General features: G+C 38.7%; 1 protein-coding gene across 2 annotated transcripts in view; it reads left to right on the plus strand.

The window, feature by feature from the left end:
* The window catches only part of TGFBR3 (transforming growth factor beta receptor 3), a 113309-nt gene that overhangs the window by 68214 nt on the left and 17419 nt on the right, over nt 1-27676 (plus strand). Inside the window, exons 5-12 of one of the 2 annotated variants that reach the window (XM_053984781.1) lie at nt 8027-8210; nt 13607-13775; nt 16065-16212; nt 20777-20966; nt 22177-22493; nt 23177-23323; nt 25105-25236; nt 25484-25651. In XM_053984781.1, the coding sequence (XP_053840756.1) occupies nt 8027-8210; nt 13607-13775; nt 16065-16212; nt 20777-20966; nt 22177-22493; nt 23177-23323; nt 25105-25236; nt 25484-25651 (1455 nt within the window). The remainder of the gene's footprint in view (nt 1-8026; nt 8211-13606; nt 13776-16064; nt 16213-20776; nt 20967-22176; nt 22494-23176; nt 23324-25104; nt 25237-25483; nt 25652-27676) is intronic. The other variant, XM_053984782.1, reaches the window with a different exon arrangement.

Here is a 27676-nt window from a genome sequence, read left to right on the forward strand (position 1 = left end):
TTGGCATCTGTGCTACATTTTATTTTTTTTCCTCTGCAGGGAATAAATGCCAAAATTGCATTTTAAAGGGGAGTGGAAGTTGAAGGACAGCTTCACTGGTGATTAGACTGGTTAGATTATGACATCACAGTTTTATGAAAGCTAGACTACTACTGTAGAAACTGCTTTTACCTGAGATCTTGGTGCAAGTCAATATTGCAGAAAAACATTACCAGACCTCTTCCACCACCCCACTTTTAAGTTTTCATACAGCAAATAGTTTCCTTCCTTCCCATCAAGTCGTCATTTCTCTCCTTCCTAAAACTAGTTTATTGCGAACATGTCTTGGCAGAAAACCAGAAGTTTTATGAAACTGCACAGAAAGAAGTTTTTATAGGTGCTACTCAGAAAGTAATTTTTTTTCTTTCTATTTGGTAGCTTTTTCAATTGCTTTTATAGTCTAGGAATGTCTTTACTCAGCAAGTGAATGTAGTGAGAATTAAATCAATGAAAAAAGATCCCAATCCTTTGTGATTTCCTGTTAGAAAAAATCCAAAACCCCCTTAAATATCTACATATGTGATTTTATAGAATATATTATTTAAGAAGTGATGCTTCAGCTTTTTTCTCTGAGTTAGTTATTCAGGCAATTGAATGAGTAAAAGTTATGGATAAGAAAACACTTATGCAAACAAATAACCTTACTTGCAAGAGCTAGGAGTGAATGTGTGTTAAGGTAGTGAAACGGGGGAAGCAAGAGCAGTAATGATAAAGACAAAACCAGATCACTTGCTCTTGTCTTGAGATTTGAAAAGATAAAAGCTTTAAAGAAGATGAAGTGATAGAATGAAGAGTCTAATTATTAGTAATTTCTGTATTTCTAAGAAGAAAAATCCACGTTCTTATTACTTTAGCCAATTGCTGGTTTATTCCTCTCACTTCATGAAAATATGGTTTACATATTTTGGGTCACTGCCACCAAACCACAGGCTGTTCTATGGTTTGCACTAGATTTGGATGACTGACAAAACTCACTGAAAAACAAGTGCTATTTGTTTTCCTGTGCCTAGTATTTAACGGGAAATCAGGAGGCTAAATTTCCAATCACTGGTTAAACAGACCCAGATGTGAATAAGAGTGCTCTGCTAGGAGAAGAGTGAGGAAGGATAGGAAATGCATGACTAGTGATAAATTTGGTATAAATAGTGACCTTTCACTATTCAAAGTAAAAGCAGTAGATTTTCAGTGTTGTGTAACAGTGTGAAGAGGAATTTAAAAGGACATTTACATTAACTGTAGGATCCTGAGTTTGCTTTTTTTCATAAGTCTTCATCATTCTTCTACTCAGGAGCTGGAAATAATCCTGTAGTTGCCCTTTTCCACTTGGAAAAGTTCATATTCTCCCCTCCCCACACTGTTTCCTTGCCTTTTGAAAAAATGTGAAAATTAACATTTTGTGTCAAATTAAAAGCAATGTTTAGTAAACAGTAACTCTTACTGTGCTTTTCACAATGGTAAATTTCCCTGTAGACTTTGTCTCCTGGCATGATTCAACCCTGGCAAAATACTGCTTTTCTAAAATCTATATAAATGGGTTACTCCCAGAAATATTCGAGGAACCTCAAGCTCCCTATGGTGGTGATTCTTGGCAAAAGAGCGGAAGGATTTTGTCAGCAGAAAATGACAGAGTAGTAAATACATGCTTGAAAATGATGCATGTAAAAGGAGTTTAAGAGTACAATAACCCTAGTAAGGCATCCTTAAATATCCAGGGGGTTGAGTTTTTTTTTCTTCAAAGCTTGCTTCAGGAAGACATTGCAGAAGTTAAATGCTATTTCTGGCTTAGGAAGCAAGATACAGTACATGAAATGAATATGCAGAGTATAGTTAAAAAATCCTGTATGTGTGATGTCTCAAAATAGGGAAATTTTATGATGTATAGCTACCCTCTGCTTTCACTGTAATCACTTCGATTTGGGCAGAAATATTTCAAGAATACCAATTTGCTAGAAAATTTCCTAGGAAACTGGGCAGGTCCTTGTGCCTTAGATTCTTCTTTCATGAGACTTCAAAGGCCTGCATATTTTTTGGGAGCCTGGTTTGCTAAGAGTGTCACGGAGTTCATACTAGAACCCATGTGATTTAAGACATCTTTCAGAACTCAAGCTTTATTGCGTGAGGTTTGTTTGAGCTTTGAGAGTGGGCTGTCTCTGTGGGTCATTGCTCTGACCAGAACTTGTGTTAGGAGTGTGGACAGGCCAGATCTGGAAGATGCTGCCTCTTGTATCTCCTGCTGACCTTTCTCACTGCTGCCTCTGACTGTTCCTAAGCATTCCTCCTCCTCCTGGTCCCTCTAGGAGCCCAGACCTATCCCTTTCAGAACCAAGGCAGCTGGTAGTCAGGAAGATGGGAACTTTAAATTAATCCAGCCTGAGGAAACAAAGACAAATTGGGCATTTAGTGAGGTGCATTCCCAAACCAATCTTGCAGGAGGCTGAAGGACCTGGAACAGGCACCTGTGATAGTCTTTTCTCTTCTGTATGGTCATGGCTCCTTCCTTTCTTTGCTTGCTTCAGTAAACAGGGGCTTAGCCAGTGGAAGTTTACAGAAGCAGGCAGTGGATTTTGGCAACTACTGGTGTTAGTGATGTGGAGATCATAAATCACAACAGGTTGTTACTGAGTCACTGATTCCAGTGGAAACTATAGCTGCAGTTGCATAGATAGGCTTTAATTCTCCCCTCACTTCTTCCACTAAATTGCCTCTAACTTGAAACAGAATCCCTGGAAAAGCTTCTGCTAGCTTATTTTGCTCATATCAAACAAGTGTTATGTTGAGTCTATTAAGATGTTGTTAAATTAAGTGGACAGTTACTTGTGTGCAATTAATAAACTCCTGCTGAGCCTTAAACTTTGGTACCAGATTTCTCCTTTACACAGATTTTCTTGTTTGTTTCTTTATCATTCTAGTAACTGTTCCTTAGGGGCTTTGAAAGTTCCAGTTGATTTGACACAGATTCAGCTTTGATAGAAAATCCCAGGATCTTTTTTCTAAATATATAAAGATATAAAGATGTGCAGGAGTCCACTCTCTGATCTCATAAGGGTCTGCTTTTATCCTGAGAAAACATTGAGCCTTAATTATATAAGGATCTTTGGTAGCTGCAAAACTGAGTATCTCCCAGGAAGTTGAATTAAAATCTAAAATGTATTTAAGATAATGTTTCTTATGTGTATGTTTTTAAAAATGTGCGAACTGGAAGTGGAATTTTTTAATGACTGCATGTGGTCTTGAGAACACTAAAATGAAAAATGTTGACATTGCCTGAAAACATCACACCTCTGTGGCTGTAAGGACTATGCAAATTTGATAGGTGATTCACAAATGTGGCATGTAATTTCAAAAGCAGCATGTTTCTTATTCACTTGTTGAAGAGAATTGTTCTCTTGATGATTAAAGTATGTTGTATATGGGTTTATGAACAACAAAAGATACATTTTTGAGTTTTGGAATACCTGATATTTCTTCATCTGTGGCTTTATTTTTCCTCTGTAAGAGGGTGAAATTACATCAAAGTATAATACCAAAAAACACCGGCTGACTGATCCCCAGGTAGGCCGCTCCAATAGTTGGTTCAAATATTTTATTTTTATTCTGAGCAGATATACTCCTCTCCTACATGTTCCACCACAGGTCTGATACTGTACAGCTCAGATAAAAATATGAAGAATGCTGCTTCTTTTCCTCTTTGTATATTTGATTCCATCATGGCTTTAGGGATGGGTAGTGGTTGTGAGGGCAGGGATTGGTTCATGCTGGGTGGCTGTGGACACTTACTTTGTATCCTGAGTCATGTCCCAGAGGTGCCTACCTCTCTGTCTCAAGGCTGAATTATGAACTTGCTTCCTACTTGGGAGTTCTGAATTATAACATGTTAAATACTTAAAATGTTATAAAGCAAAGTAAATATCCCCCTGGACCAGATTCAAAGAAAAAAAAAAAAAAGGCAATAAACGTTTAAAGGGAGAGAAGGAAATAGGTAAAATAAGAAACAGAATATGCTATTTTGTGTGTGCAGTATTCACACTCACCACTGTATATATTTGAGATGACGCAGGTTTGGTTCTGAGAGTTGTTCCCTCTGGAGAATAGTAACTCATGATATTTGGCACTTCTGCCAGGTGACTGATGTCCTGAACTACCATGGCAGCCTTGCAAGGGCAGTTTTATTCAGACTGAAAACTTTTCTTAAGGGATGTACGAAGGCTGTTTTTGTTTTGTTGCCCCAGCATGAGGGGTGTATGTTTCCTTGCCTTGGTATGATGCAGAGAAAATTTCAGGCCCTGTTTTCCCCAGTGGTCAGCAGGGTAGTAGTGTATGCAACCAAAACATGTTCCTAAATATGTTTTGTTCTTTGATGGAATACTCAGGTTTTGGTAGCATATTTTCAATAGACTATGCTTGATCTTCATTTCCTCTGAGGAACAGCCCTTTGAACTGTGGTGCTTGCTGTGGTTAGTGGCCATGGCCAGTATCTTTTGGTCTTGCGAACAGATTTTCCACGTCCAGCTTCTTCATTTAGTCTCAGAAAAGTGACAGGACATGGAGGTTTACTCAACACCAGAGGATGTTTCCGGTGCAGTTCGTTTTCATGTCCTCACAACAACTGGAAGAAATAGAGCTGGGGCACTTTTTCTACTCTGCAACCTCAGAAAGTAACCACTAAAGGAGTTCAAGGGAGGAGATAGAAGTGTGTGTGGCAGCAGTCTCTTAATCACTCCATCAGCGCATAATTAGTGCTCAGATAAAAATTGGTTAGTTCCCAAATATTTAAAACATTATTAGACTTTAATGCTTTGCATTATCCTAAGCATGTTAGACTTGCTTTTGATTTGTTCTGATGAGTAAGTAGTTAATGTTCAAGGCAGGTGTTGAAACAGTGATGGTTGCCTTTTTTGGAAGGGTCTGTTGAATTCTTTCCAGAACAAATAACGTGCTTGGCTCACTTAACCTTGCCTTAGGTCTGCGTAGTAAAAATCCCAACACTGGCAAGCAGAACAGCAGAACTCTGCAGTCCTTTCTAAAACCTGGGTAGTGGAACTAGCATTTCAAATAGACTTTAGTATGTGATTGAAAAAAAAAAAATATGATAAGCTTCATGTTTGTTTAAAGATGTTTACTGTATGGTCAATTAGTGAGGATGCTTGTGCCAGACTTTTTAGTTGCTCTGCTTTCTGTCTGTCGGTTCCTCCCTTGAAGCACGTGGTCACTTTGATAGGATCTGTCCCTCAGGAAGACATTTGTCATGCTGCAGGATGATGAAAAAGGTTTTCAAGTTTTAATTAGTAATAAATGAAAAACCAAGTATATTCTGAGGAAGACAGCTGTTGTGTTAGCATACATTTAACTATCTCAAATGAAAAATACAGCAAAAATGTATTATTGCAAGGTAATCCATTTCTTTGTTTGTTATTTAGAAGGAATAATACTTTCTCTCATGCTGTCCTGAAATGCTTAAAAAGATACACTGATGCTGCTTTACCCTGATGCTGATCATAAAAAACAATATGGAAACAATGTGTAAATGAAAACCAACTACTGCACTTACTGGATAAACTGTCTCTGAGGGTGGAATGCCAACATCTATTCAATATTCCTGCAAAATAATCACTGATTAAGTCCTTAAATCTGGTGAATTTCATGCATGGGAGATTTTTCTAGTTAGGCCAAACCTCTATGAAAATGTCCCACACGTCTCTGATACAAAAGTACACAATCCAGCATGACCTGGCATGTGCTGTGTCAGTGCCATCCTTTGAGACTGTACACTTGGAATTTACACAGAATTTGGTGTGTTGGGAGCATCTAGAGATGCTCCATGAAATCAGCCCATGGCATAGCTGCTTCTAGGTGGTGAAAATACAAAGTGAATGCTATTTGCTAAATACCTTATAGAGATAACTGGTTGTTCTCCTTTCCTAGAACCGGATTAACTCTAATGGCAGACTTTGCTTCCATATTTGAGAACTATGAGAGCATTGAGAGAATGTGGTGTGGTCTGTGTTACACTGAATAATAAAGACTTTTTTTCATTTAAAAGAAGCCTCTAATGGTAGTAATTTGAAAACAAATATGAAAGATTATTCAGAATTGAAACAGATATTAGTTTAAACTTTGAAAACTATTCTGGCAAAAGGATTCCTAAGGTGTTTTTTGTAACAGGTCTGGTCAAATTGAACTCTGAATTACCTGTGCCTTCTCTTAGAGAAGAATATGTGATATGTGCATAATAAATTATAGCATTACAGATGGAGGCACAGGGAAGAATTTGCAATTTCTTTTCACCTGCCGAAGGATGTAATTTATGTATCTACTTGGACAAATACTTGCAAGTGCCAAACGATTTGGTGTGTATTACCCTAAAATAGTGCTGGCAGCAATAGCTTCAGGGAAGGTAATAGTTTGTTGCCATTAGTTTATTTCTATAATTGGAACCTGGCTTCAGATAATCCGTGTAAAATAATTAGGTTGAGAGATACTAATGTGTAAATAATGCTCTGGACAGAAATTGTTATGATGTATTTTTATTATTTGTTTTTCCCTCTTTGAGTTAGTAGTTTTGACTTCTCAGTTGAATAAAAAAATATATTGTTCCACCAAAGAGGTCTGGGTTAGTAGAAAGATGTGAAAAGGGAAGAGGGAGGAGAACAACAGGGTGACTCAGCCTTCTTGTGCTCAGAGCACAACAGAAGAAGATGGAATGGTGGTACTTTCATGAAACCTTGTTTGCTGCAGTGGTCTGGAAGTAGGGCCTGTGTGTTGTATCTGAACAAACTACAGGGAGTATGTCCAAAAAGGTCTTCACTGATGATTTCACACCTGAAAGCTTGTTCATCTTGCTGTGCTTTCACTCAAGTACATATTCTTCTTGACTTGATATTTACATCTTAGTGAAGGTGTAATGAAGGACCAGCCTGGGCAGGGCATGCAGGCCCCAGTCCTTGAGCACCGTGAAGGAAGAGACAGTGAAGTGTGTGGATGGGTTGGGCAAATGAAGGATTGCTGCTCTTTCACCGCTTCTGTAGGGACCTCTTGAGAGCTGACTGATGTCCTGGAAGTGTTGGCTGCATCCATCTGCAGGGACAGGCGAGTCAAAGGTTGCTGTTGGGATGACATTGCATTGTAGGAAATCTGGAATGACTTGTTTATCTCGCAAGACCAGCACAGGTTGAAGCAGGTCACAATCAGACAGAGTCTGACCCTTTGCCACCTTCTGTTTGTGAATGATGCTACTGCCACTCCAGTGAAGCTGTATTTGAACATCTTTGGCTTTCCAGCAGAACCTGTTACACTTCTATGTACTGCTTTTCCATTTGCACTATTTTAAATAACATTTTAGTCTTACCATTCATGACCTCAGTTAATGTAACCTATTTTTAATAATTTTTCAGAAGATGTATATAACTCATCTACTTTATCTATTAAACTAAAGTATTTCCTCACTTTCTGTAAATAAAGCAACAGTAAATACCATTCTTTTCTCTTAGCCTTTCTCTTTCCTTACATTCTATTTCTGGGCTGGCCTTTATATGTCACTGAGCTTGGACTCACATTCTTTCTGATTTGGGATTTACTTCAGTAGTTCCCAGTTTTATTTAGCTTCACATTCTTACCTGCCTTCATTTCTTCAGACTATCCTCTTATTCTCTCCCTCTCTTTGCCCCCAAAGTTTATCTCCCTTTGCAGCACACTTTGGTTCCACTTCTGCAGCAGTACAATTTTGGAGAGTGGTTCAGAGCCCTCTGTTATTCAGCTGCCCTGTACACCCCACCTGGGCTGATGGGCACTTCATTCTTTCTAAAAAACATCTCTGAAAAAGGAATCATTATGCAGGTGTTAAAACATGTGACACTTGGGTATTTTTGGAAATAAGCCACAATCACCTTCAGTCACTGCATTTGGGTGTGACAGATTACATTGCTTAAAACATACTACATGTCTGTGTGGATAAATGTACCACATTAAAATATGTTTTTATTCCCATCAGGTGTCTTTAGGTTCTGTTGTTCGGTTTGAGAAGGGAAACTTCTCCTTGTCAGCTGAAACAGAAGAAAAGTTTTTTCCTGAGAAAAACGAACAACTGCTACAGTGGGCCCAGAAGGAATATGGAGCAGTAACATCTTTCACTGAACTTAAAATATCAAGAAACATCTATATTAAAGTAGGAGAAGGTAAACCAGAACAAAACCAACTGAATTCATAGGCACTTTCAGATACTGAGAATGTGTTGCTTATATTTCACTTATTTTAATTTTTAAACATACCTCTCATTTTTCAAGGGATATGATATGAAAGGGGAAGCAGAGAAATAAGAGCAAACCTAAAGACCAGATCTTGGGTTTAGGAAACTTTTAATGGATTCTGGTGCCATAACTTTATGCTCATAAATGTGATGCACTTGCTTAGAATCTTACAAGAGTCAAACTTTGCCTTTTAAACAGAATCAGCTATTCATGGTGATTGTTTGGGTGCATTCATCTGAAGAAGTGGAGACACTGAAGTAGGGGGAAATTTCTAGAAAGACCTGAGTTACATTTATTTTTTTCAGTATTTGCTTGTATGAGGACCCAGACTTCTTTGGGCAAAGAATTATTGCTTTCCTCATCAAACTAAGTTACTTCAGTCTGTACTTCCATATTTTCATCCCAAGGAGAAAGATTTCCTGTCGCTGTGAGCCACATGCCAGATTCTTCAGGTGGCCTAGAGCAGGTGGGAGAGGACTCTAGCTCCTTGGGGACTTCACACAGGTCCGTATTGGGGTGGGGCTCAGGCTGTAGCTCCAGAGCTGAGCAGTATTGGCACAACATAACTATATGATCCTGTGCAGGAATATCTCCACAGGAACTCCCAAACAGCTGAACTAGTTGGTTACAGGAAAGAAAAAACCAACAAAAAGCCTTCTGTGGAGAAAACATTCTTTCCTAACCACATGTATCTGATAATTTGATTTCCTGACATAGGAGGTTTGCCCCCCAAAATCAGAACATGCCTGAGTTAGTTTTATCCAAATCTTGCCAAATTTGTAGAGGATTTCCCTATGGGTTTTTGTTTGTTTGTTTGTTTGTGTTTTTTTTTTTTTCTTTTTTCTTTTTTTTTTTTTTTTTTTTTCTTTTTGGCTCTACTCGGCACCAGTCTTGGATTCTAATGCCAGAAAATCATTCAGAAATATATTTATTAGCTTATTTAAATGTTCCTGAAACATATACATGGGAGTAGTGGTTTCTGCATTGTGGAGACAAATATTTAATTAGGTATGTTAAAAAAAAAAACAGATAAAATTTTGTTTGTTGATTTGCATGTCTCCAGTCAAACCAGGAGGCTAAAGAGGAGAGTTTTGCATCATCTTTAGAATGCGCTAAAACACAATTTAATTAGGAGTAAGTACACAAAATGGAACTTGGCAGGCAACCAAAATAGACAGTTTCTGAGAAGGCTCCTACAAACTAGCTCAGCTGTAACTGTATTTGATTTTGATTTAAATTCTTGGCAGAAGTGAATATGTGTGTATGTGCGGGGGTTATGCACGTGTTCAGAGGTGGGGATGGGGTCAGTTCTTGAACTGCAGCAGTCGTGTGAGGAGTTCTGTGAAAACCACGTGGGATGTGGTCCTGGTTTGCTTCTCTGCAGAGTGAACAATGGAATCACTGGATTTCACAAACCACAGCACACAGTGATGTACAATTTAGGCTTTTCATACAAAACTTACACTCCTCATGCGATGTAGTAAGGTACCCTCAGCTGACAGTCTGTGAATCACTTCTAGTATTGCTCATAATCTAGGTGGTCACACAAAGCAGCTCCTTGCTATGTGACTGATACAGAATTTGCTGGCTGTATTCATATAATTGTCTACATTTCAGCTTCACTCAAGTTAGACAAGTCTGAAACTGGAAGATGTAACATTTTAGAAGTGTAGGCTGTAGCTGAGTACAGAAAAGAGAAAATACAAGCCAAAGGACAGAAAGATCTGAAGAAGGCTGATCTTTCATAGAATAAAGCTGCTTCTGATGCCATGGGTCTCTTAAGTCACTTTTGAAACTGCAAAGGAAAGGCAGCTGAGAGCACTAGCAAACTGGATCAGGGCCAAGTGCATCTGAATCCTGTTGATTCTAAAGAGTGGCTGATCAAATACTGCAGGGATGGTGATCACAGCAAGAATTTTAAGGGGCCAGAATGGGGGTGTGGAGGAAGGGGGCACAAGAAGTGCGGTTCTTGTTCTTGCCTTGGTTTGTGTAATGAAGGAGATGGCAGAGTGAATGCTGTGATAATCACTGTCAGAAAGCAGGCCTGCTCACAGTGAAAGTGGTCTTGGTATGTGTTTTTCAGCAGAAGTCAGTTTAATTCCTCATGGTTCAGTAAGACATGATTGAACAAGTCAGGAAGTCCTATCAGTTAGCTTAGTGTTATCTAATGCATCCAGCATCACCAGTAAATCCAGGGCAAATGTGCTGGCCTAGAGGGACCCTGATTTCAACACATTTCTTAGCTAAATAAGAAAAAAAAATTATCTTTAACAGCAGCTAAATTGGAAAATGTACAGTCTATTTACAGACGGTAACGCTGTGCTTCTGTCCTGGCAGAAGCTGGAACATCAGTCCTGACTCTGAATTTATAGCCAGTACACACCAGTGCACATATCCTGCATGCCATGCTTGCTTGGTTTAATGCTTGCACATGGTCCCATTGTGTCTGGCTTAGCTGTGTGTCCTGCTGCGGGATGAGCACTGCCTAGAGTTTGCATCCTCCCTCCTGAGACCCCTGTAGGCCCTTCCCTGATCCCATTTCTATCCTGCCATTAAATGTCAGCCAAGGTTCTGTTGTGCTGAGGGCTGGCAAAGTGTGAAATACACATAAATAAGCCCTACCATCGGAGTGCCCAAGGAAAATTCCAAACACCTTGCTTATGCCCAGATCAGATTTTGAAAGGCAAACTCTGCTTGGATGGGATTTTTATTGCTGCATCCAACTGCTGCTGCTTAGGGTGCCTTACTTGGGGAATGAGACTTGATTAACAGTGCTCATTTGCACACAAACCTCCTCGGGATCATGTTAAACTTGGATATTCAGCTTGAGCCAAGAACCTGTGTGGATGACACCTAATTTGTGCAGAATAGAGCAGACAGTGTCTGTCCTCATCAGTAAAACAGAAGTGCTGCACACAGACACTACACATCCTGGTGTGCAGTCCTGTGTTTCCATCCAGGCAGGCTGGCACTCGCTGTGGCCGCTGCTCGCAGCTCCGCTGCCTTCTGGCCAGCGGGGCCCCTTGGCACCCCAGCCTGCTGGCCAGAGACCCTCTGCCGAGGGTGTTGCCTGCAAACCTCACATCTGAGTCCGTACTGGGAGTCTGGGGAGATTAGAGAGGCACAGAATCCATAAACTGACTGTTTGTTGGCTGGTTTGGTAATGTTTTTAATTGGTTGCAGACACCTGCAGTCCCTTTCCAAAGTACGTAGACAGCCCTGAAACTAACAAAGAAGAGATGCATAGTGAGCAAAGAAAGATGAAATGGATCCCTTCTTCTTTTCTTCTCCAGCCCGATTTTGGTAACTGCTGTGGATGAGAGGAAATACATTCTGGTGTGAATGTCAAGTAGCCTGTGATAGAGTCGAAATCTGCTGCAGAGGAAAAGCGTGCTATCGAGCAGAGGCCCCGGCTGGGGAGTCTGTGTGCTTCTGGCAGCAAGAGCAGCACTTCTGGAGAGCTCCAGAGACGCCTAATGGAAGTGCCAGGAGCAAGAACTGAGTTCTTTGCAATGGCAAATGATAGCACGTGTGGTAATTACCCACAAACTACTCCAGAACTGTTACTTTATGGCCTGAATCATGTTGTACAGAAGTTAAGAAGCAAATACCTAGTGTCTGTGTGTGTGTGTGTGTGTGTGTGTGTGTGTGTGTATTTAAAAATTTAAGCTCAGACCATTTGGGATCATTTTCCATTCTGTGCTGTTGTGGGAGGAGCTGGCAGAAGTGCAGCTGCATTCAAGGCTAATCTGTCAGGGCACATACCAGATGTTAGAGAAGTGCTTTGCTTGGGCAGTATGAATAGTTACAGCCTTATACAGCTTTAGTAGCTTCTGTAGGGACACAACAGGGTTAATATTCAAAGGCTGCTTTGTATAAGATCAGGACAAGGAGCTCCCCTGATTGTTTCTGCAGAGACCAGGGTCACAGGAGTCTCTGGTTTTCCTGCAAAGTTGGGTAGCACACACAAATGCACTTCAGAGGTGACATTTCAGTTCTCATTTTAGAGAGTGCATGGCCTCATAAGAGAGGGCACAGCTCATAAGAGTTTCTTCACAGTTTTGTGTTCACAATGCATGCTAATTGATTTATTTTCTTTTGATTTTTTGGGGTTTTTTTGTATCTTGCTACTGACCTTAATAGGAAAAGTCTTCCTTGTACACCAATGGTCAAAGACCCAGCCATGTGGAATTGTATTCTTACAGGACTTCAAGTGTTTGAACATGGTACTTAGTCCTTCTATGTATTATGACAATTCATATGTCAAGCTATCTCAGAAAGGCAAAGTGCTCCTGATTTTCAGTAGAAATACTGTTTCTTGGGGTACAATAATATAGGCTGTGCATGAGAACTTCATATGAAGTGACTATTTTTTATGCTTTGCATTTTTCAGTAGTGGCTCTTCACCCAAAGGGTGGTTGGGCACTAGAACAGGCTCCCCAGGGCAGGGGTCACAGCAGCAGCCTGACAGAGTTTAAGCCTTTGGACAATGCTCTCAGGCACAGAGTGTGACTCCTGGGGATGATCCTGTGCAGGGCAAGGAGTTGGAATCAATGACCCTTGTGGATCTCTTCCAACCCAGCACATTCTGGGGTTCTGTAATGCTCATGTTCAGCTTTTTTGTTAAAACCAAAAGGGAGATTGGATAGCTATGCTAGAATTTCATCATTTCAGCTATGCATATTGTGATCAGAGTTTCTTAATATCAACAGCTGATTCCATAAATTTCTTGATGCTTTTAATTTTCCCTGTGCAAGAGAAATGCAGTATTTGTTGCTTTCTAGACAATACTGACTCTGACCACACAATATATAGGAAATCTATCAAGTAAGGAAATGGAAAGTACTTTTTGTAGTATTTAAAAAAATGGTAAGTTTATAATAACAAGAATAAAACATTTTCCACAGGGAGAAGGAGTTGATTCCAAAAGTTATCTCTGAGTAAATTGCAATAGAAAGAAATCTCTTGTAGAGATGCAAGGAACAAATTAAATGTATTTTATTAATTTTGAAAAGCTTTTCACATATTTTTCTTCAGAATTGTTTTCAAAATTCTCTTTGTGGGGATTTTCTTTCATTAAGTGTTTAAATCCATATATAGTAACTATTCAGTTTAGAAGTATATAGTTTATATTATAAAGCTGATGTATTGGTGCAACCATAGTCTCAGTTTCAATATGATGATTTGTCATACATGCTTATAATAGGTGGTAGATACACCTTTCCACAATATAGTAAACACTGAAGTTGATGTGGTATGTGCATGCATCTAAGCTGACATCTGTGTTTAAAGGTCCATATGCTTCCTTTTTTTCCTCCCTCCAGATCAAGTTTTTCCTCCCTCCTGCAACATAAAAAAGAATTTTCTCTCTTTAAATTACCTTGCGGGATACCTACAACCAAAACCAGCAGAGGGGTGCCTTATGTCTAACTTAGTGCAAGAAAGAGAAGTTCATATCATTGAACTAAGTACTCCAAATTCCAATCCTAACAGGTAAAGTATCATCTAAGTAGGCTAAAACTGTTTGAAGTAATAGCTAAAAACTTCACTTGTCTTATAAAAATCAGTTGAAAATAGCCATTTCATCCTTAAAGAAAAGCTAGGACTTTAGTACTTTACTTTAAATAGAAATTGGTTCTTCAGTATGTAAAGATTTTGAATTCTGCTTCATAATCATAGGATTTTTCTGGACAAGACTGCAAAGCACAGCTTTTATGGACTGTATACTGCTCCCCTTCTTGCTCAATCAATCACATTTTTCCAAGGATAAGGTGAATAAGGGAATATCAATAAGGGCAGTATCTGATAGAGAAGTTCTAAACTTAGACCACTGTATGAGGAGGTGAGACAGAGGTTGAAAGTAATCTTGACCTGTCACAGGTAGAGATGACTGGCAGCAAGGTCTAGGACAGTGGCTCCCAAGCAGTGTCCAGAGGCTGCAAGTGATTTGTGGTCTATGGTAAGTGTTCCACAGCTACTCTGAAGATTCACAACAGTTTTTCTGTCAAGTTTCCAGCTGAGTTTAAGGAATAGTTTGACAATTATGAAAAATGTTAAGGGTTGACAGTGGTGCACTGACTAAAAAACTTCAACTACTGGTTAGAAAAAGTAACTCTGTACACATTATGGGGATTTTCTAAATTGTCAAAGGTACCTTTGGGAGGTAAGACATATAGAATACTCATCTTTTGCTGGTCTTTCCTAAATCTTAGTGGGAGAACATAAGTGGAGTTTGCTTCAGATAAGAAGAGGTTTTCCAAGTATGACTAAGTGCCAAGTATGATTGCTAGAACAGAAATTTGCTATGAAACTTAGATGGTTACAATTTCATCAGAGATAAGGTAGAATTAAAATCCTGCCTGCTTACTGCATTCACTGGATATCTGGCATTGTCTGGTTCTGCTCCTCATGCAGCTGCATGTGAGTGCATCCTGTCCCTAATGAGAAAATCACACAGGGAGATGGAGGTGGGAGGAGGTGTTTTTGTGAAAAGGATAATTCTCATTGCAAGATGTTGAACCCAGAGCCTGATAATTTTCTTGCATAATAACCTGGGGAAAGTAAGAAAGTGTTGGGGTGTAGTGGAGTGGAGTAGTAGTGTAGTGGAAGTGGAGTAGGTAACCCCAAATGATGATGCATCCTGAAAAGAGCTGATGCTAAGCATCATTCCAAGTCCCTTGTAGTGCTACAGAATGACAGCCCTGGTTCTGAGCATTCGGCTTTGGATTATAGTACAACAGGAATTTGCTTTTGAGATGATAACACTGCAAAAAGTTTAAATGTTTTCCTATTAAAAGTAAAAAAAAGAAAAAAGGTACTAAGTTACTTTGTTCTTAGTTTTATGTGTTATCCACAGCTATCCTTATGAAGTTTAAATCCCCAAAGAAACATACAGGAGCTGGGCATGTGTAAAACTGCAGGAGATGGATCAAAGGTCCCAGGATACACGAAGTCTCAGTGCAGGATATTAGTTGGTACCTATTACGTGGGGATGAGCACGTTCTTGTAATGTATGGCCCCATAAGATGGTCTGGAAGTATAGGTTTTTCTGTTGAATTGATATTTTGCATGTTGAGATGTTATTGATGGGTAAGAACCCATTTACTCTACTTATTTTACTGTGATCTTGAAAATCTGGATAGTTTTCATCTATTTTCCAGCAAGCAGTAGGCTGGACATCTGGGTTTTTTTCTTTTTAAAGTATATACCCAGAAGTAGTGGAAACTGAATACACTGCTTAATTCCTCAAAGCACGCAACATCTTCAGCAAAGTCATTCCACAATTTAACTGTTTAGGCAGAGACACCCCCCAGTATAAGTACTTGTGGTTTGGGTTGGGTTTTTTTTATGTGTGTGTGCTTGTCTTCTTGACTTTTTTTATGGTATTATTTTAAGTTTTAAGACAGTTATAGCCAGAGGAAACTGAAACAGTTGTATTTAGACACTGTCACAGTGAAATAAGAAAATTATGTTTACTTTAGAAAGCAACTGGCTAGTCGTATAACTTACCTGCACTAAATAATAGGTGACTTGAGTAGCACACTTCTTGTAAATAAGAGTCAGAAATATATTTTTTTTCTAGAAAGTACTTGTTTCTATTGTTATGCAAAATCACTTAAGTGTATATGGAATAACAATGTGTTTTGCACATGTTGTGTTGCCTGGGATAATATCCAGCATTTTAATCAGCTGGCCAGACAGTGGAAACATGATGGATTGGAAGAAGGTTGATAGCTGAAAATTTCTGGCATTCTGTTCTAACTTTCTATTTTCCACATACAGTGCTCTCCAGGTGGATATAATCGTTGACATTAAACCATCTCAACCAGGCACCAGACTTGTCAGAGATGTCGTGCTTATCCTCAAGTGCAGAAAGTCTGTCAATTGGGTTATCAAGTCTCATGATGTCCAGGGAAAGCTGGAAGTGATTGTAAGTTAAGGCACCTTTATTTTTTGAGAGCTATCATAATGCAACAGTATAGAATCCATTTAAATGTGATGTAGTGCTAGACCATGTTGATTTCTGAATATTTTCTCTTAGCTGCTTCTTTTTAATAATTACTGCGTTTTAAGGAGCAAATGCATAATTTTTTTATTCTCATTAACTTTCAATATATAGGCTATAAAACTGACCAACACATTGCAGAAGCCAGGTGGTTAGAACAAGGATTTAGTCTGTGTCTTTTTGACTTCTGTTGAAGCACCCTAAACACAGGGTGTCAGTTTCTCTTTTTGCTGTTACGTTGGTAACAGGTTCATGCCAGAAGTTGGAAGGATGCCTTCAAGTGCAGAATAGATAATACTAGATATACAGCACACACCCACATCCCTTTAGAAGTGGAAACTCTTTTGCTTCTGCTTGTAGTTGTAGTAGTATCTATCCCTCTTCCCTGCCAGTACTTCTGTCTCCAGTAAGTGTTTGGTCAAATTGACCTAACTCTCCTCAGACAGCAAAAAATATTTTTTTTTTTAAAGTTAAAACCAGGCTCTCTAAAGTTAAACTTCTAAAATTACTGGAGATACTGATTCATGTTGATTTTTGGTACAGGCTTTGTGGTTTAACACCCTTTCTACTAAGAAAATGTGTGTTCCCTTGCTCTGAAATAAATAAATATAATTGAACTGATCTTGCAGCCTATAAATTTGTGGCGTATTTGCATCTTAAGTGATCAGTTAAGAGCACATTGTACAGTTGAGCTGAATGTTTGCTCAGGACCACCCAGTAGCCTCACAATTAGCAGTTTTGCAGCACTTCAGTTACATTTTCAAAGTCCAGTTCTTGGTATTTATAGCAATTTTCCTTTTCTTCGTTGCTTTCTGCTTGTAATCTGTGCAGAGGAAATTCTGGCAGAATGCAAAGGCTAATTGGTCTAAATCTCCCAAGAAAATAGATTGGTAAGCAGGATTTCATAGTAGCTTTTGAGAGTGAAGGGAAATAAAAGAAAGTTAATTTTGTGTTGTTCAGAAAATTGAATGGAAAAATTATCTAGGGTGGATGATGAAGTTCCCTCTTGATCCCTGGCACATATTTATCTTACAGACAGGAAAAGATGTTCTGGTCATTCTGTAGGTCCGAAATAGTCCTTAAAGAGAAAGGTCAGGTTTGGTTGCTGAGTATTGCCACTCTAGTAAGCAGAATGATGAAAAACAATTCTTGACTTCAAAGTTGCATCCTGGGTTATTACATAAAATTCACCACTGTCTATTTGGGCATAGATGGATCTACTTTCACACGATAGAGAATTGTGCTTTAGTTCACACCATGCTAGGAAATAGCTCAAGTAGTGTATTTCATGTCCATGAAGTTGTCAATTTATGGATGATCAATTTTCACAACACAATTTCTACAGGCTTTTAAAATTTCTAAAAAGCTCCACTTGAATATAAAAAAGCAGCACTGCTTTAAAAATTTTATTTCTAGAGTTCTTCTTTATATAATTATTGAGAATATAGGTAAAAAGTTTAATTAAAAACAGTTTCTGCAATGAGTGGCAGAAGGTAACATTTTATTTAGATTAACAAAAAGAGAAAATAATACATTCAATATATACAGAAATGTCAGTATTTAAAACACTTCATATTCATGTTAGGATTTGTGAGTAACTATTTGCTTTACTACTTGATTTATATAGATGCTTCATTTTCTGAATATGTTTTCATTTTCCTTTATTTGGAGGGGGTAAGGGAGGGAACTAAACTCCCCCATGTCATTAAAAAGCCTGCATATCCAGCATTTAGCATCTCTTCATATCTCTATTAAGCTGAATGCCTTTTCAAGCCCAAATTTAGACAATACATAAAAACATTACTAAGCAATTAGGTAATGTTTCACAATGTTCTTTTTATTAGTTGAAGCAGTTCCATGCACTTCAATTTTCCTAACTTCTTGCCCTCACTACGAATTAAAATTGTCTTGAGGGGATTGCCAAGCTGAGAGGGAAAGGTTAGTGCTAAGCTGCCTCAAACCCAGTACTGTAAGTTACTGAGGTCTAAGTTCATAGACAAAAAATGAAAAAGATGTTTTAAGTCATACAGCTCATCTCCTAGCTTGCTGTGTTTTTTGAAACTCTGAAAGAGGATGGACACAAACCCAAGTAAAATGGGATTACTTTAGGTAAATTAATTGCACGTGGTGTATGTGCAGTGCTTTCTTCCTGGGCTGTGTTTAACTCCTGTGTGGAGTCCTTACATGCCGTGCTTGTGTGGTTCTCTGCTTGTACACTGCTGTTCACATCACTTCCTTTGCAGCTGGTGTCCCTCTGCAAAGCTGGGAACTGTGCAGTGAGGTTCCAGAAAGAATATAAGTTTGTCGAGGGGTAAGGAGTGAGAGAGGTGCAATGCACAAAACAAACCTTTGAAGGTTTCAGAAGCCTGGAGGGATGGTTGTTTACCTGAGAACAACTGCCCACCACTTTCTGAAATGGTGTCCATGCTGAGTAGGCTGGTGGGGGCTCAGATTGCCTGGTTTCAATCACTGTGTGTGAGAGTGTTGGCAGGGCAGGCAAGTGAAGGAAGGTCTATTCCTGCAAGCCCTTGTTCTTGCTTTTGTTTCAGCGAGGCAATGCAATACTGAGCATTTACAGGCTCAGTGTGGAGTGGAGGGGTGTAAACAAGCCCTAGAAATGCTCGGGTGCCTGCTAGGACAGTAAAGTTCTGAGATAATATTTGTTCAGCTGTCTCCTCATGACAGAAAAGTAAAGAGATGCAGCAAAGTTGGGTTAGCATAATAACTCCTACCAGTCAAAGCTGTGTGGTAATATGAAAATACGTGGTAAGTTGTGTCCAGATTTGCACGTGTTGAAGATCAAAGATTAGTTGATTCCAAAGAGTTGCGAGGCACTAAAATTAGGATACCTGTTGTTCCATTTTTGTTCCTTATCTTCAGTGACCTTTGCTGAGCATTGATAACTGTTCTGGTAACAGTATCCTCAAACCAGGCACTCTGTACTTAAAGTTATCTTTAACTTCAGTTGTGAAGCCTCAAGTGTTTAAAGGCTGCAGAACTGGGTCTTTAGGAAGAAATGAGGGAGGGAGCTAAAGGTACACTGAGCCATTCCATCAGGCCTCTCTACATCCTTTATTCACTTCTTTGTTCAAAAACTCATTTTGATGTCAGATAGAGAAGTACAGCTGAGCTCTCTGACCTGTGTAGCGTGTCCATAGGAGCACTGTCTAAGAGAGATCTCTCTAGTCAATCTTCTGGTGTTCTCAAGTGAAAGATTTAAGATCTGCTCACATTGAGGAAAACCCAGTGGGGATGAAAAGAAGATGCAGCCTATATGATGGAGAAGGTAATCAAGCATGGGAATGAAAGTGTTTGTGGAACATTCCATGGTATTAGCAGCATTAGAAAGTGCATTTCAATCACATTGCAGAAATCGCTGAAAAGTGCCTTTCCTGCAGCATCTTTGTTCAGCTTGTTCTGTGGCCATTGATGTGGTTGTTACAGTGATAATAGTAATGTGACTGTAAGAATAACTATATATGTATTTAGCTTTGGTGTGAATGAATACATGTTAAAGATGCCAAGCTGCTCAATACATGTTTGTGTAATACCAGTGAATGTTTTCGAACTGCCTCTTTAACAGTGAGAGATACTTGTTATATTCCTTTGTCTTGCCTGTTTGGGAAAAAAAAAGTTGAAATTTTACAAAACATTTACAGGAAAATGAAAACTAAAAGGTTGTGTGACTCATTTATTTAATGATAATTTAGCATGTTCACTCATAAGGTCAGCACGTGCATTTATGAGTTTGCTGTATCGACATATTTGTGTAAAACTCATATTGTTAATTAATTGAAAAATCTTTTCATTTACAGAAAGTAAATGTTGTTTTTTTAAGTTGTCTGGCCATGCATAAATGTGCATGCTCTCACTTACTGCTCTATTGAGTGTTTAGTTCAATCGTGTTTAACAAATTCAATACTTTGGAGGAGGCACCCAGCATTTCTAGGGTGAAGCTCATTCAGACACAGCCTGTCCTTGGTGCCAGCTGACTTACAGCATTAGCTGGTATCAGCTCTACTTCATGAGCATGCTTTTTGCCTTTTTGAGTAATGCTCATTTGAACTTAGCTTTTCCTTTATTCAGCTAAAGTAATGCTCTAATCCAAGAAATTAGGGGATATTTGAAAATTCATTTGTCATCTTAAGTTCACTTCAGGAGTAATTTTAGATCAGTTTTGAAGAAAGTATGGCCTTATACAAAAGCCTCTAAATATGTCTTTGTCTCGTTTAAGGATTAACAGTTTCTGATTGCCTTGATTAATTGTACTCTAGGCAGAGGCTGAGAGGAAGCAGGGGGTTCTTTTCCATCTGTGCAGCAGTTACTTGCCTAAGGTGGCAGGGTTTGGTTTATTTCCCAGGTGTCCTCAGTTTGCTGTTATTTAGTAGATTAAAACAGAATAAAAAAACCAGGGTTCAATCAGTGTCACTATTCCATTGTAAGTATCTTTAAGTGGTAAATCACAAACCAAATTTTTCTTTATTTACAGACATCAAATAGTATTGGTTTTGGAAAAGAAACAGAACGATCCATGACTATGAGTAAATCAGTAATACCTGACCTTCCCTCATCGCATGAGAGTTTGATCAAGTGGGCTTATGAGCATAATTACAGTCCAGTTATTTCCTACACAAAAGCACCTGTTGCTAACAGATTTCATCTGCAACTTGAAGATATAGGTAAGTTGAAGATGAACTTTTAGCATATAGAAAAAGCATATCTTGTGTTTCTAGGAATACAGTTACTTGAACAGTGTTTTCTCAGTTTTGAAGCTTTGGTTTTGGCTGTTGCACTTCTTTTACTACTTGTCATCAAGAATGCTGGTAATAGCTATAAATGATGGTTGCAAATAATAATCTGTGGCTTTTTGATTAGAAAAGTCCAGGCAAAGTTATGTTATTTCCTGAAATTTGGTGGCATTAAATGTTTATAGTTTATCCAACGCACAAGACTCCATAGCTGATGGTACCCAGTGTTCACTGAAATAGATGTCAGCAACTGGATATCTTGTTAGTTAATAAATCCAGCTTTGATTTGTTTTTTCAGTGTGTTTTTTCCAAAAGTATGAGCATAATGTTTCCTTGAGACGATTAAATAAACATTGAAACTGTTTACAGTCAGGAGTGGCTTACCAAAAAATCTGAGCAAACAGAATAAATACAACTATTGAAAAAAATTGGGTATTTGGCTAAAGTAATTGCTGATGTAAAGCTGTCTGGATCCATTAAAGCTAGCCAAGTTGCATCTGTTTTTTTCACTAATTCTGAGTTTCAACCACTAAAACTATTGTTTTACAATTTTGATAAAGCTTATGTTCACATTAATTTTATCAATTGCACTCTCATGGGTTCTGTCCTCAGCAGTCACATGTATAAGCCAAGAGATAGTTTCCTCATTTACTCACTATAAAGTTAACTCTTATTTAGCTTCATTCTGGTTATGTAAGTAGTTTCACAACAGTAGTGACTGAATTTCTGATGGGTCAGGTAGTGGAAGAATTTCACCTAATGATTTGCACTTAGGCTCTTTCAGCCGTACCAAAATAGAATATTTGATGAATGTGATATTTCTTTTATCTCTCTGGATCTTTTACATATAATAGGTCCACTCATCAAAAGTTTATTTTCAGCTCTTGGTGGGAGAGATTTCTGACAGGGACTAAGTACACCAAGATTAGATGCCTCAGTAACAACTAAACACTTAGTTGTAGGAGTTGTGGCTACTTACCTGAAAAGTGGAAAGATGCTGCTTTTAATGGCCTTTGGGAGCTGCCTTTATGGATAATATTTTTTTTCTATGAAAATTATTAGTTTGGGATACCTTTTAGGAAAAATATCTGATAAACTAATGTGGATTTGTTTGGTTTTGGTGTTTTTTTTCTTTTTTCAGAAGAGATGAATGATGAAGAAGACCATTCCCTTCCTCCAGAGCTGACAGAATTGCTGGGTGCTAACCCACTGCCAGCTCCAAAGAATACCGATGGCCTGACTTTTCCATTTCACATTAACAGAGGAAGACATGACACAGTGGGAGAAGAAATCTTCCCATCCAGGCATTCAGTAGATACATTAATAAATCATGACTTCGGGCATTCCCTCTCAAAACATAAAGAACCTGAAGAAGTTCAGGGCAGTGCTGATATGGCCCTGTCAATAAAGTGTGATGACAAAATTATGACAGTAGCTGTAGAAAAAGATTCTCTACAGGTTGGTGTGATATCTTATTCTCAGAACTGGGGAGGCTTTTTTTGGGTAGCCCATTTTATTTGTATTTTAATTGAAAAAATAAACATTCTAACTCCTACAGCCATCATCACAAAACCCCCCCAAAACAGTTTGGTGAGGAAACTATACTGTAGATCTTCTTTGCCAGAATTCAGAATAGTGTTTTCTTTTCCCAGCAATCTGGTGGTTGTTAGAGGGATTTCTGATTGAAGGTGTGTGCAGTTGGTTCTGTCAAAAAATTACTGTACTCAGCCATCAGTCTGATTTTTTTAATTTCCAAGGTACAAAGAAGCTGCTTTTGGTAGCAGTGTGAAACCTAAATAGATCTAAAGATCTATCTTTACTGTCTACCAGCTGATAGGTTGCTTGTGTCCATGTGTATTGTGGAAAAGAGCCTGAAACAGCATTTTAGATCATTTCAGACCAAACAAAGTCAGCATTATTAATCAGCAGATTAATAATGAACCTGTTGTTTCCTTTTTTCCATGTTACATTTATTCCTTGTCTGCCATGTATAACAGCATTTTGAGAGTGACCTTCCCTGGATGTCAGTACAATGAACTTCACTTCCTCCTGTCAGCAGTCACGAACAGGGGCTGAACTGCACTTCGGCAGGAGGCGAGCACAGTTGTGCTCCAGCCCCTGACAAAGCGCCTTTGTTTCAGGCTGGCTACGCCCGCACGGAGCTCTCGCTGCTGGACCACTCCTGCAAAGCCAGGATGAACGGCACCCACTTCATCTTGGAGTCTTCGCTCAACAAATGCGGCACTCGGACAGCATACATCTTGAACAAGATTGTTTATTTTAACTCTGTGAGTACTTTACAAAGAGGATCCACCTTCTGTACTGCACATTGTAGTAGTACAAGGAAGCCATGGTAGTTAGATTTAGTCTTAGCAAAAAGGAGGCATCCTGATCCTTTGCTGCCTAGCTCAAACCTAGTTGCAACCACGGTCCCTGCATTCAAGGAGGTATGAAGGCTGCACATTCAGTGTGCTCCTGTGATCAGATAGTATCCCAAAGGAAAACAGAGGAGTTGGAGTTAAATACATTTTACAACACAGCTGCTCTTTGGGGACCATCTGTACTAGTCTGGGAGAAGTTGCACTGGCATTCCCTGTGCAGCTTTGATCATCCATACATAAGCACTAATACATTGCTATAAAGAGAAATAGGAATGAAGTTTTGTAATTGCACAAAACACTACCTTTTAATTCATACCCTGAATTAAGTGAAATCTTTTTCTTCTAAAATTGTGTGTGAAAAAAGGCTTTTAAAATGTGAGGAAATGACATTATTTTTGCATGATTTTCTCTTAAAATTTGAATTTATATTTTTTTAGCAGTTGCTCTACGTAATGAAAGGACTCTTGAGCACTTGTATATGAGTGATGATGCAAAGGAGCCCAGTTAGGTTGTAATCAACTGCTTCCAGATTGGCTCAGCTTATGAGCCAGAGTACAATGCAGATATTCTGGGTTCAAAAGTAATGACACGCTTCTCTTGCTGAGCTTTCCAGTACATAGAAGTAACTTTGGCAAATGATGGAAAGCCTGTGGTCCAACGCAAACACAGCTCAGGCAATCTGATCTGACCTTGCCTGGTAAAAACTGTTCTATGCTGGGGAGACAGTAGCACCTAAGTTTAGAAACAGTCCCAAAGCAAGATAGAATCTTCGGCAAACGACAGAATAGCACAGGTCTGGAGCTAAATACTCTCATGGTCCCTGTATTCTATTATGGCCCAAAGTAAAGTGGTTATTTACCTCCTCTCCTTTCTCCATCATGTCTTTTATAGTCTTGGCTTGAATTCCGAATCATGTATGGGATTGTTCAGAATTTGGGAGCATTTCTCCTAAAAAAAAAGACACCCTGCAGTGCAGTGTCAAAGGGTGTGTGTATGTCATTTTTTAGCAGTTGCTCTAAGTCTAAGAAAACAAAGTTGAAGTCCTGAGAGGGAAGGAACTAGCTGAGAAGCTGCAAGCATAAAGAGGCAAAATGCAGAACACTGAAAAACAAAGCCATGCATTTCCAGGTGAAGAAATAGAGACATGTGAAAAGGATGATTTAAAAAAAAAAAAAAAGTGGGGGGAATTCAGTGAAAAAAAAAAATGGAGAGAAAATAAAGAAGGAATATTATGGTTTTGGGTGTACATGTCTGAAAAAAATGCTAATGACAGAAGAGAAAATCCTTTAGTGACTCTAACATTTTTTGTGATTTTTTTATGAGTACACTAAGGAGAACTGCTAGTAGCAAAATATCACTTTAGAAAGCCATTTCTTTTTTCAGTGTTGGCTATAGAAATACTAGAAATAGAACAGAAATGCTGGGCTGCTCTTTCAGATACCAACACCCAGACTGGTGTCTTTCTTCGCTGGCTCTGAATTCTGGGAAAAAAACTCAGGCATTCTTTAAATATAAGCTGCATATCCTACAAGCTCAGCACAAGGCTGTTCATGACATGCTTTCACCATTTGTTTAGCTGGTGCTCTTCTTGTGGCCTTTGCATTGTTCTGAAGAGAGCAGAAAATAATAACCATGAGAGAGCTCGGTTATCACCTAATCTAAATTGTTTGCAATCCCTCTCTGTGCAGATTGTCATTCAGCTGTCAGCACCAGCTGAAGGCAGTGGCTTTGAAGATGATGACATGGAATCAGGTGATAATGGATTTCCAGGGGATGCTGATGAGGGAGAGGTGGCTTTCTCAAGCTGGCCTGAAATAGCGGTATGTCACCCTTGGTTTTGCACCTGACAGCAAAGAAATACCTGTTTTAATAGGCCTTTCACATAAATTGATTAATTGTCTAGAAATTAATTTGTCTTTTAACACATTTCTTCTCACTACAGTATTATGACCCTGTTGAAGGTTTGCACTAAGTAGATGTAGTGTGGTTGGGCCTATACTGTACATAAGAAATTTGTCCTACCACTGCTGACTCATGATGTTACTGTATTTTTTTTTCTCATTTTAGTTTAATTGCACACTGCACCAGCCAGAGGATGACAGAGGCATTTTCTGGCCTCCTGAACCACACATCACCAATGTGACCTTCAACATGGACCTGTACAAAACAGATTTGTTCGTTGCTCCCTCCCAAGGACTCTTCTCTGTTGCCAAGAATGGGCCAGTATATGTAGAGGTAACAAACTGAAGAAGATTTCAAACTAGCAGAAGGGTTTTGCAAGGCTTTGTGACTGAGCCAAATCTGTTCTTGTCAGTTGAAAGGTTTTGTTGGGCAGCTGATTCAGGTCTCTCTGATGCCTGAAGAGAACAGAAGCTGTGGGATAAGAGGTAGGACAGTATTTTGGGTAAAAAACCAAAAGGATTCTTGCAAAATGGATGAATTTAACTTACCAGGTAGATGGGTGATTCTTGCTAAATCTGCTTTTCCGTACTGAACTTTAAGGTGGTTTCTGAGCTCACGCTCTGAACTGGCATGTCCTGATGGGTTCATTTTATTGTATGTCTGAACCTCGTCTGAAAGATGTAGACATGCAAAAAGATTATTACAAGTGTGTGTCTTTCATATGCTAGTGTTCTCAGGTTACACAGTTAATACAGATTCTGGTCCCTCTCCAATCTGCTTAAAAACATCAGTGATAATTCTTTTGAATGCTACCACATAAGAGATCTAGCAGATTTAGATAAATAATGCTAAAACAAAATCAACAGCTGGGTACCCTTGACTTCAGGTACATTTTGCACAATATTTCCATGTGTTGCTGAGTTGCTTATGAAATCTGTGGAATTTCACACCAATACAGTCAGTATTTTTAAAGATAGCTATGTGAACAAAATTTTGGATTTTCAGATAGTGGTAGACATTATAAAATGCAGCTTTGGCAATGAAGAAGTATTGCCAGTTTCTAGGCAAGGAAATCACAAGGTGTGAGCTATGGGGTTGTAAGACCAGGAGAAGGCAGCAGGGCTGTGCCATGTTTCTCTTGCCCAAGTCAGTTTGTCTTTGGGAGCCCATGGTGCACATGATAAACACAGTGACCCATTTGGTGCTGTTTTCTTGATAATTTCAGTGTGCTTTGTCATTTCTTTGTTCTCTCCCCAGTGGAAAGTACTTAAGACAGCTAAAGCTAAAATAAAGTCTGTCACACTCAGTTAAGAATATTTTTATAACAAACACTTAAAACCATCCACTTCCTTCATTGATCTGGGATGAATCCCCCTGACTCAGAGCCCGCTGGAGCTGTTTATTCAGACAGATGTTCTGATTTCTTCATCACCTGTCCTGGCAAAAGCTTTTTTTTCTGTTTTTCTTTCTTGCACAGTGGAAAACCTATCAGTTTTGAACTTCAGTGACTCCATTTTTTAAGATGACACTGATTTTTTTTTTCCCCTTTTTTGTTTCTCTTTTGCATTTGTTACTAAGAAAAATATTTTTGGGTTTTGATAAATACATATTTGGTTAAAATTCTTTATCTCCTTTTTCCTTGTTTGGTAAGGTTTTTTTTGTGTTTGAATCTTTTGGATTCTGGAGTTATATTCTTTCTTCTCTGCTGTCATTTTCTTACCACATTTTGATTTTTCACCTTTCTCCTGTAGTTCTTTTCTTTCCTTGAGATATCATTCATCTTTTTATTTAATTAACTGTAGTATGCCTGTCCTACTTTCCATAATCTCTTTTTTAATTAGTTTGCACCATCAGCTTGTTTCCTGTCAGTATCTGTGGCTGACTTTTCTTCATCCATCTTTATTTCTGTTCTTTTTAGAAGATAGTCTTTCTTGCTTAGATGCTTCAGCACATCCCTTCATCTCTAATTTGATTGCTGCTCACATAAGGGATAGAAAAAAGGAGGAATGCTTTTATTCACAGCAAAACTCCTAGCATCCAGAAATTACTGCATAGACCACACAATTTGGCAGGCTCTTCCTTAAAGATACAAGTAGCACATATGGATTAAATATGCATATAAGGCACATTTCTTCTAAGAAGATTTCTTGTGGAACTATTTCATCTGGCAGTGTTAATGGTTAGACAAATGCTTCTGTTGTTTCTTAAGAGCAACATGCCTCATTTGTTACAAATTCTATTTCTTTTTTTTCCTTCTAATTATTCTATAGCATTGATTGTCTGCATTCCAATCCAGCTGAGCAACATCACGGCATTGGAAGCTTTCAGTCTTAATTATTTTTCATAAAAGGATATGAA

The sequence above is a fragment of the Vidua macroura genome, chromosome 9 (genome assembly GCF_024509145.1).
Source record: "Vidua macroura isolate BioBank_ID:100142 chromosome 9, ASM2450914v1, whole genome shotgun sequence".
Taxonomy (NCBI): Eukaryota; Metazoa; Chordata; class Aves; order Passeriformes; family Viduidae; genus Vidua; species Vidua macroura.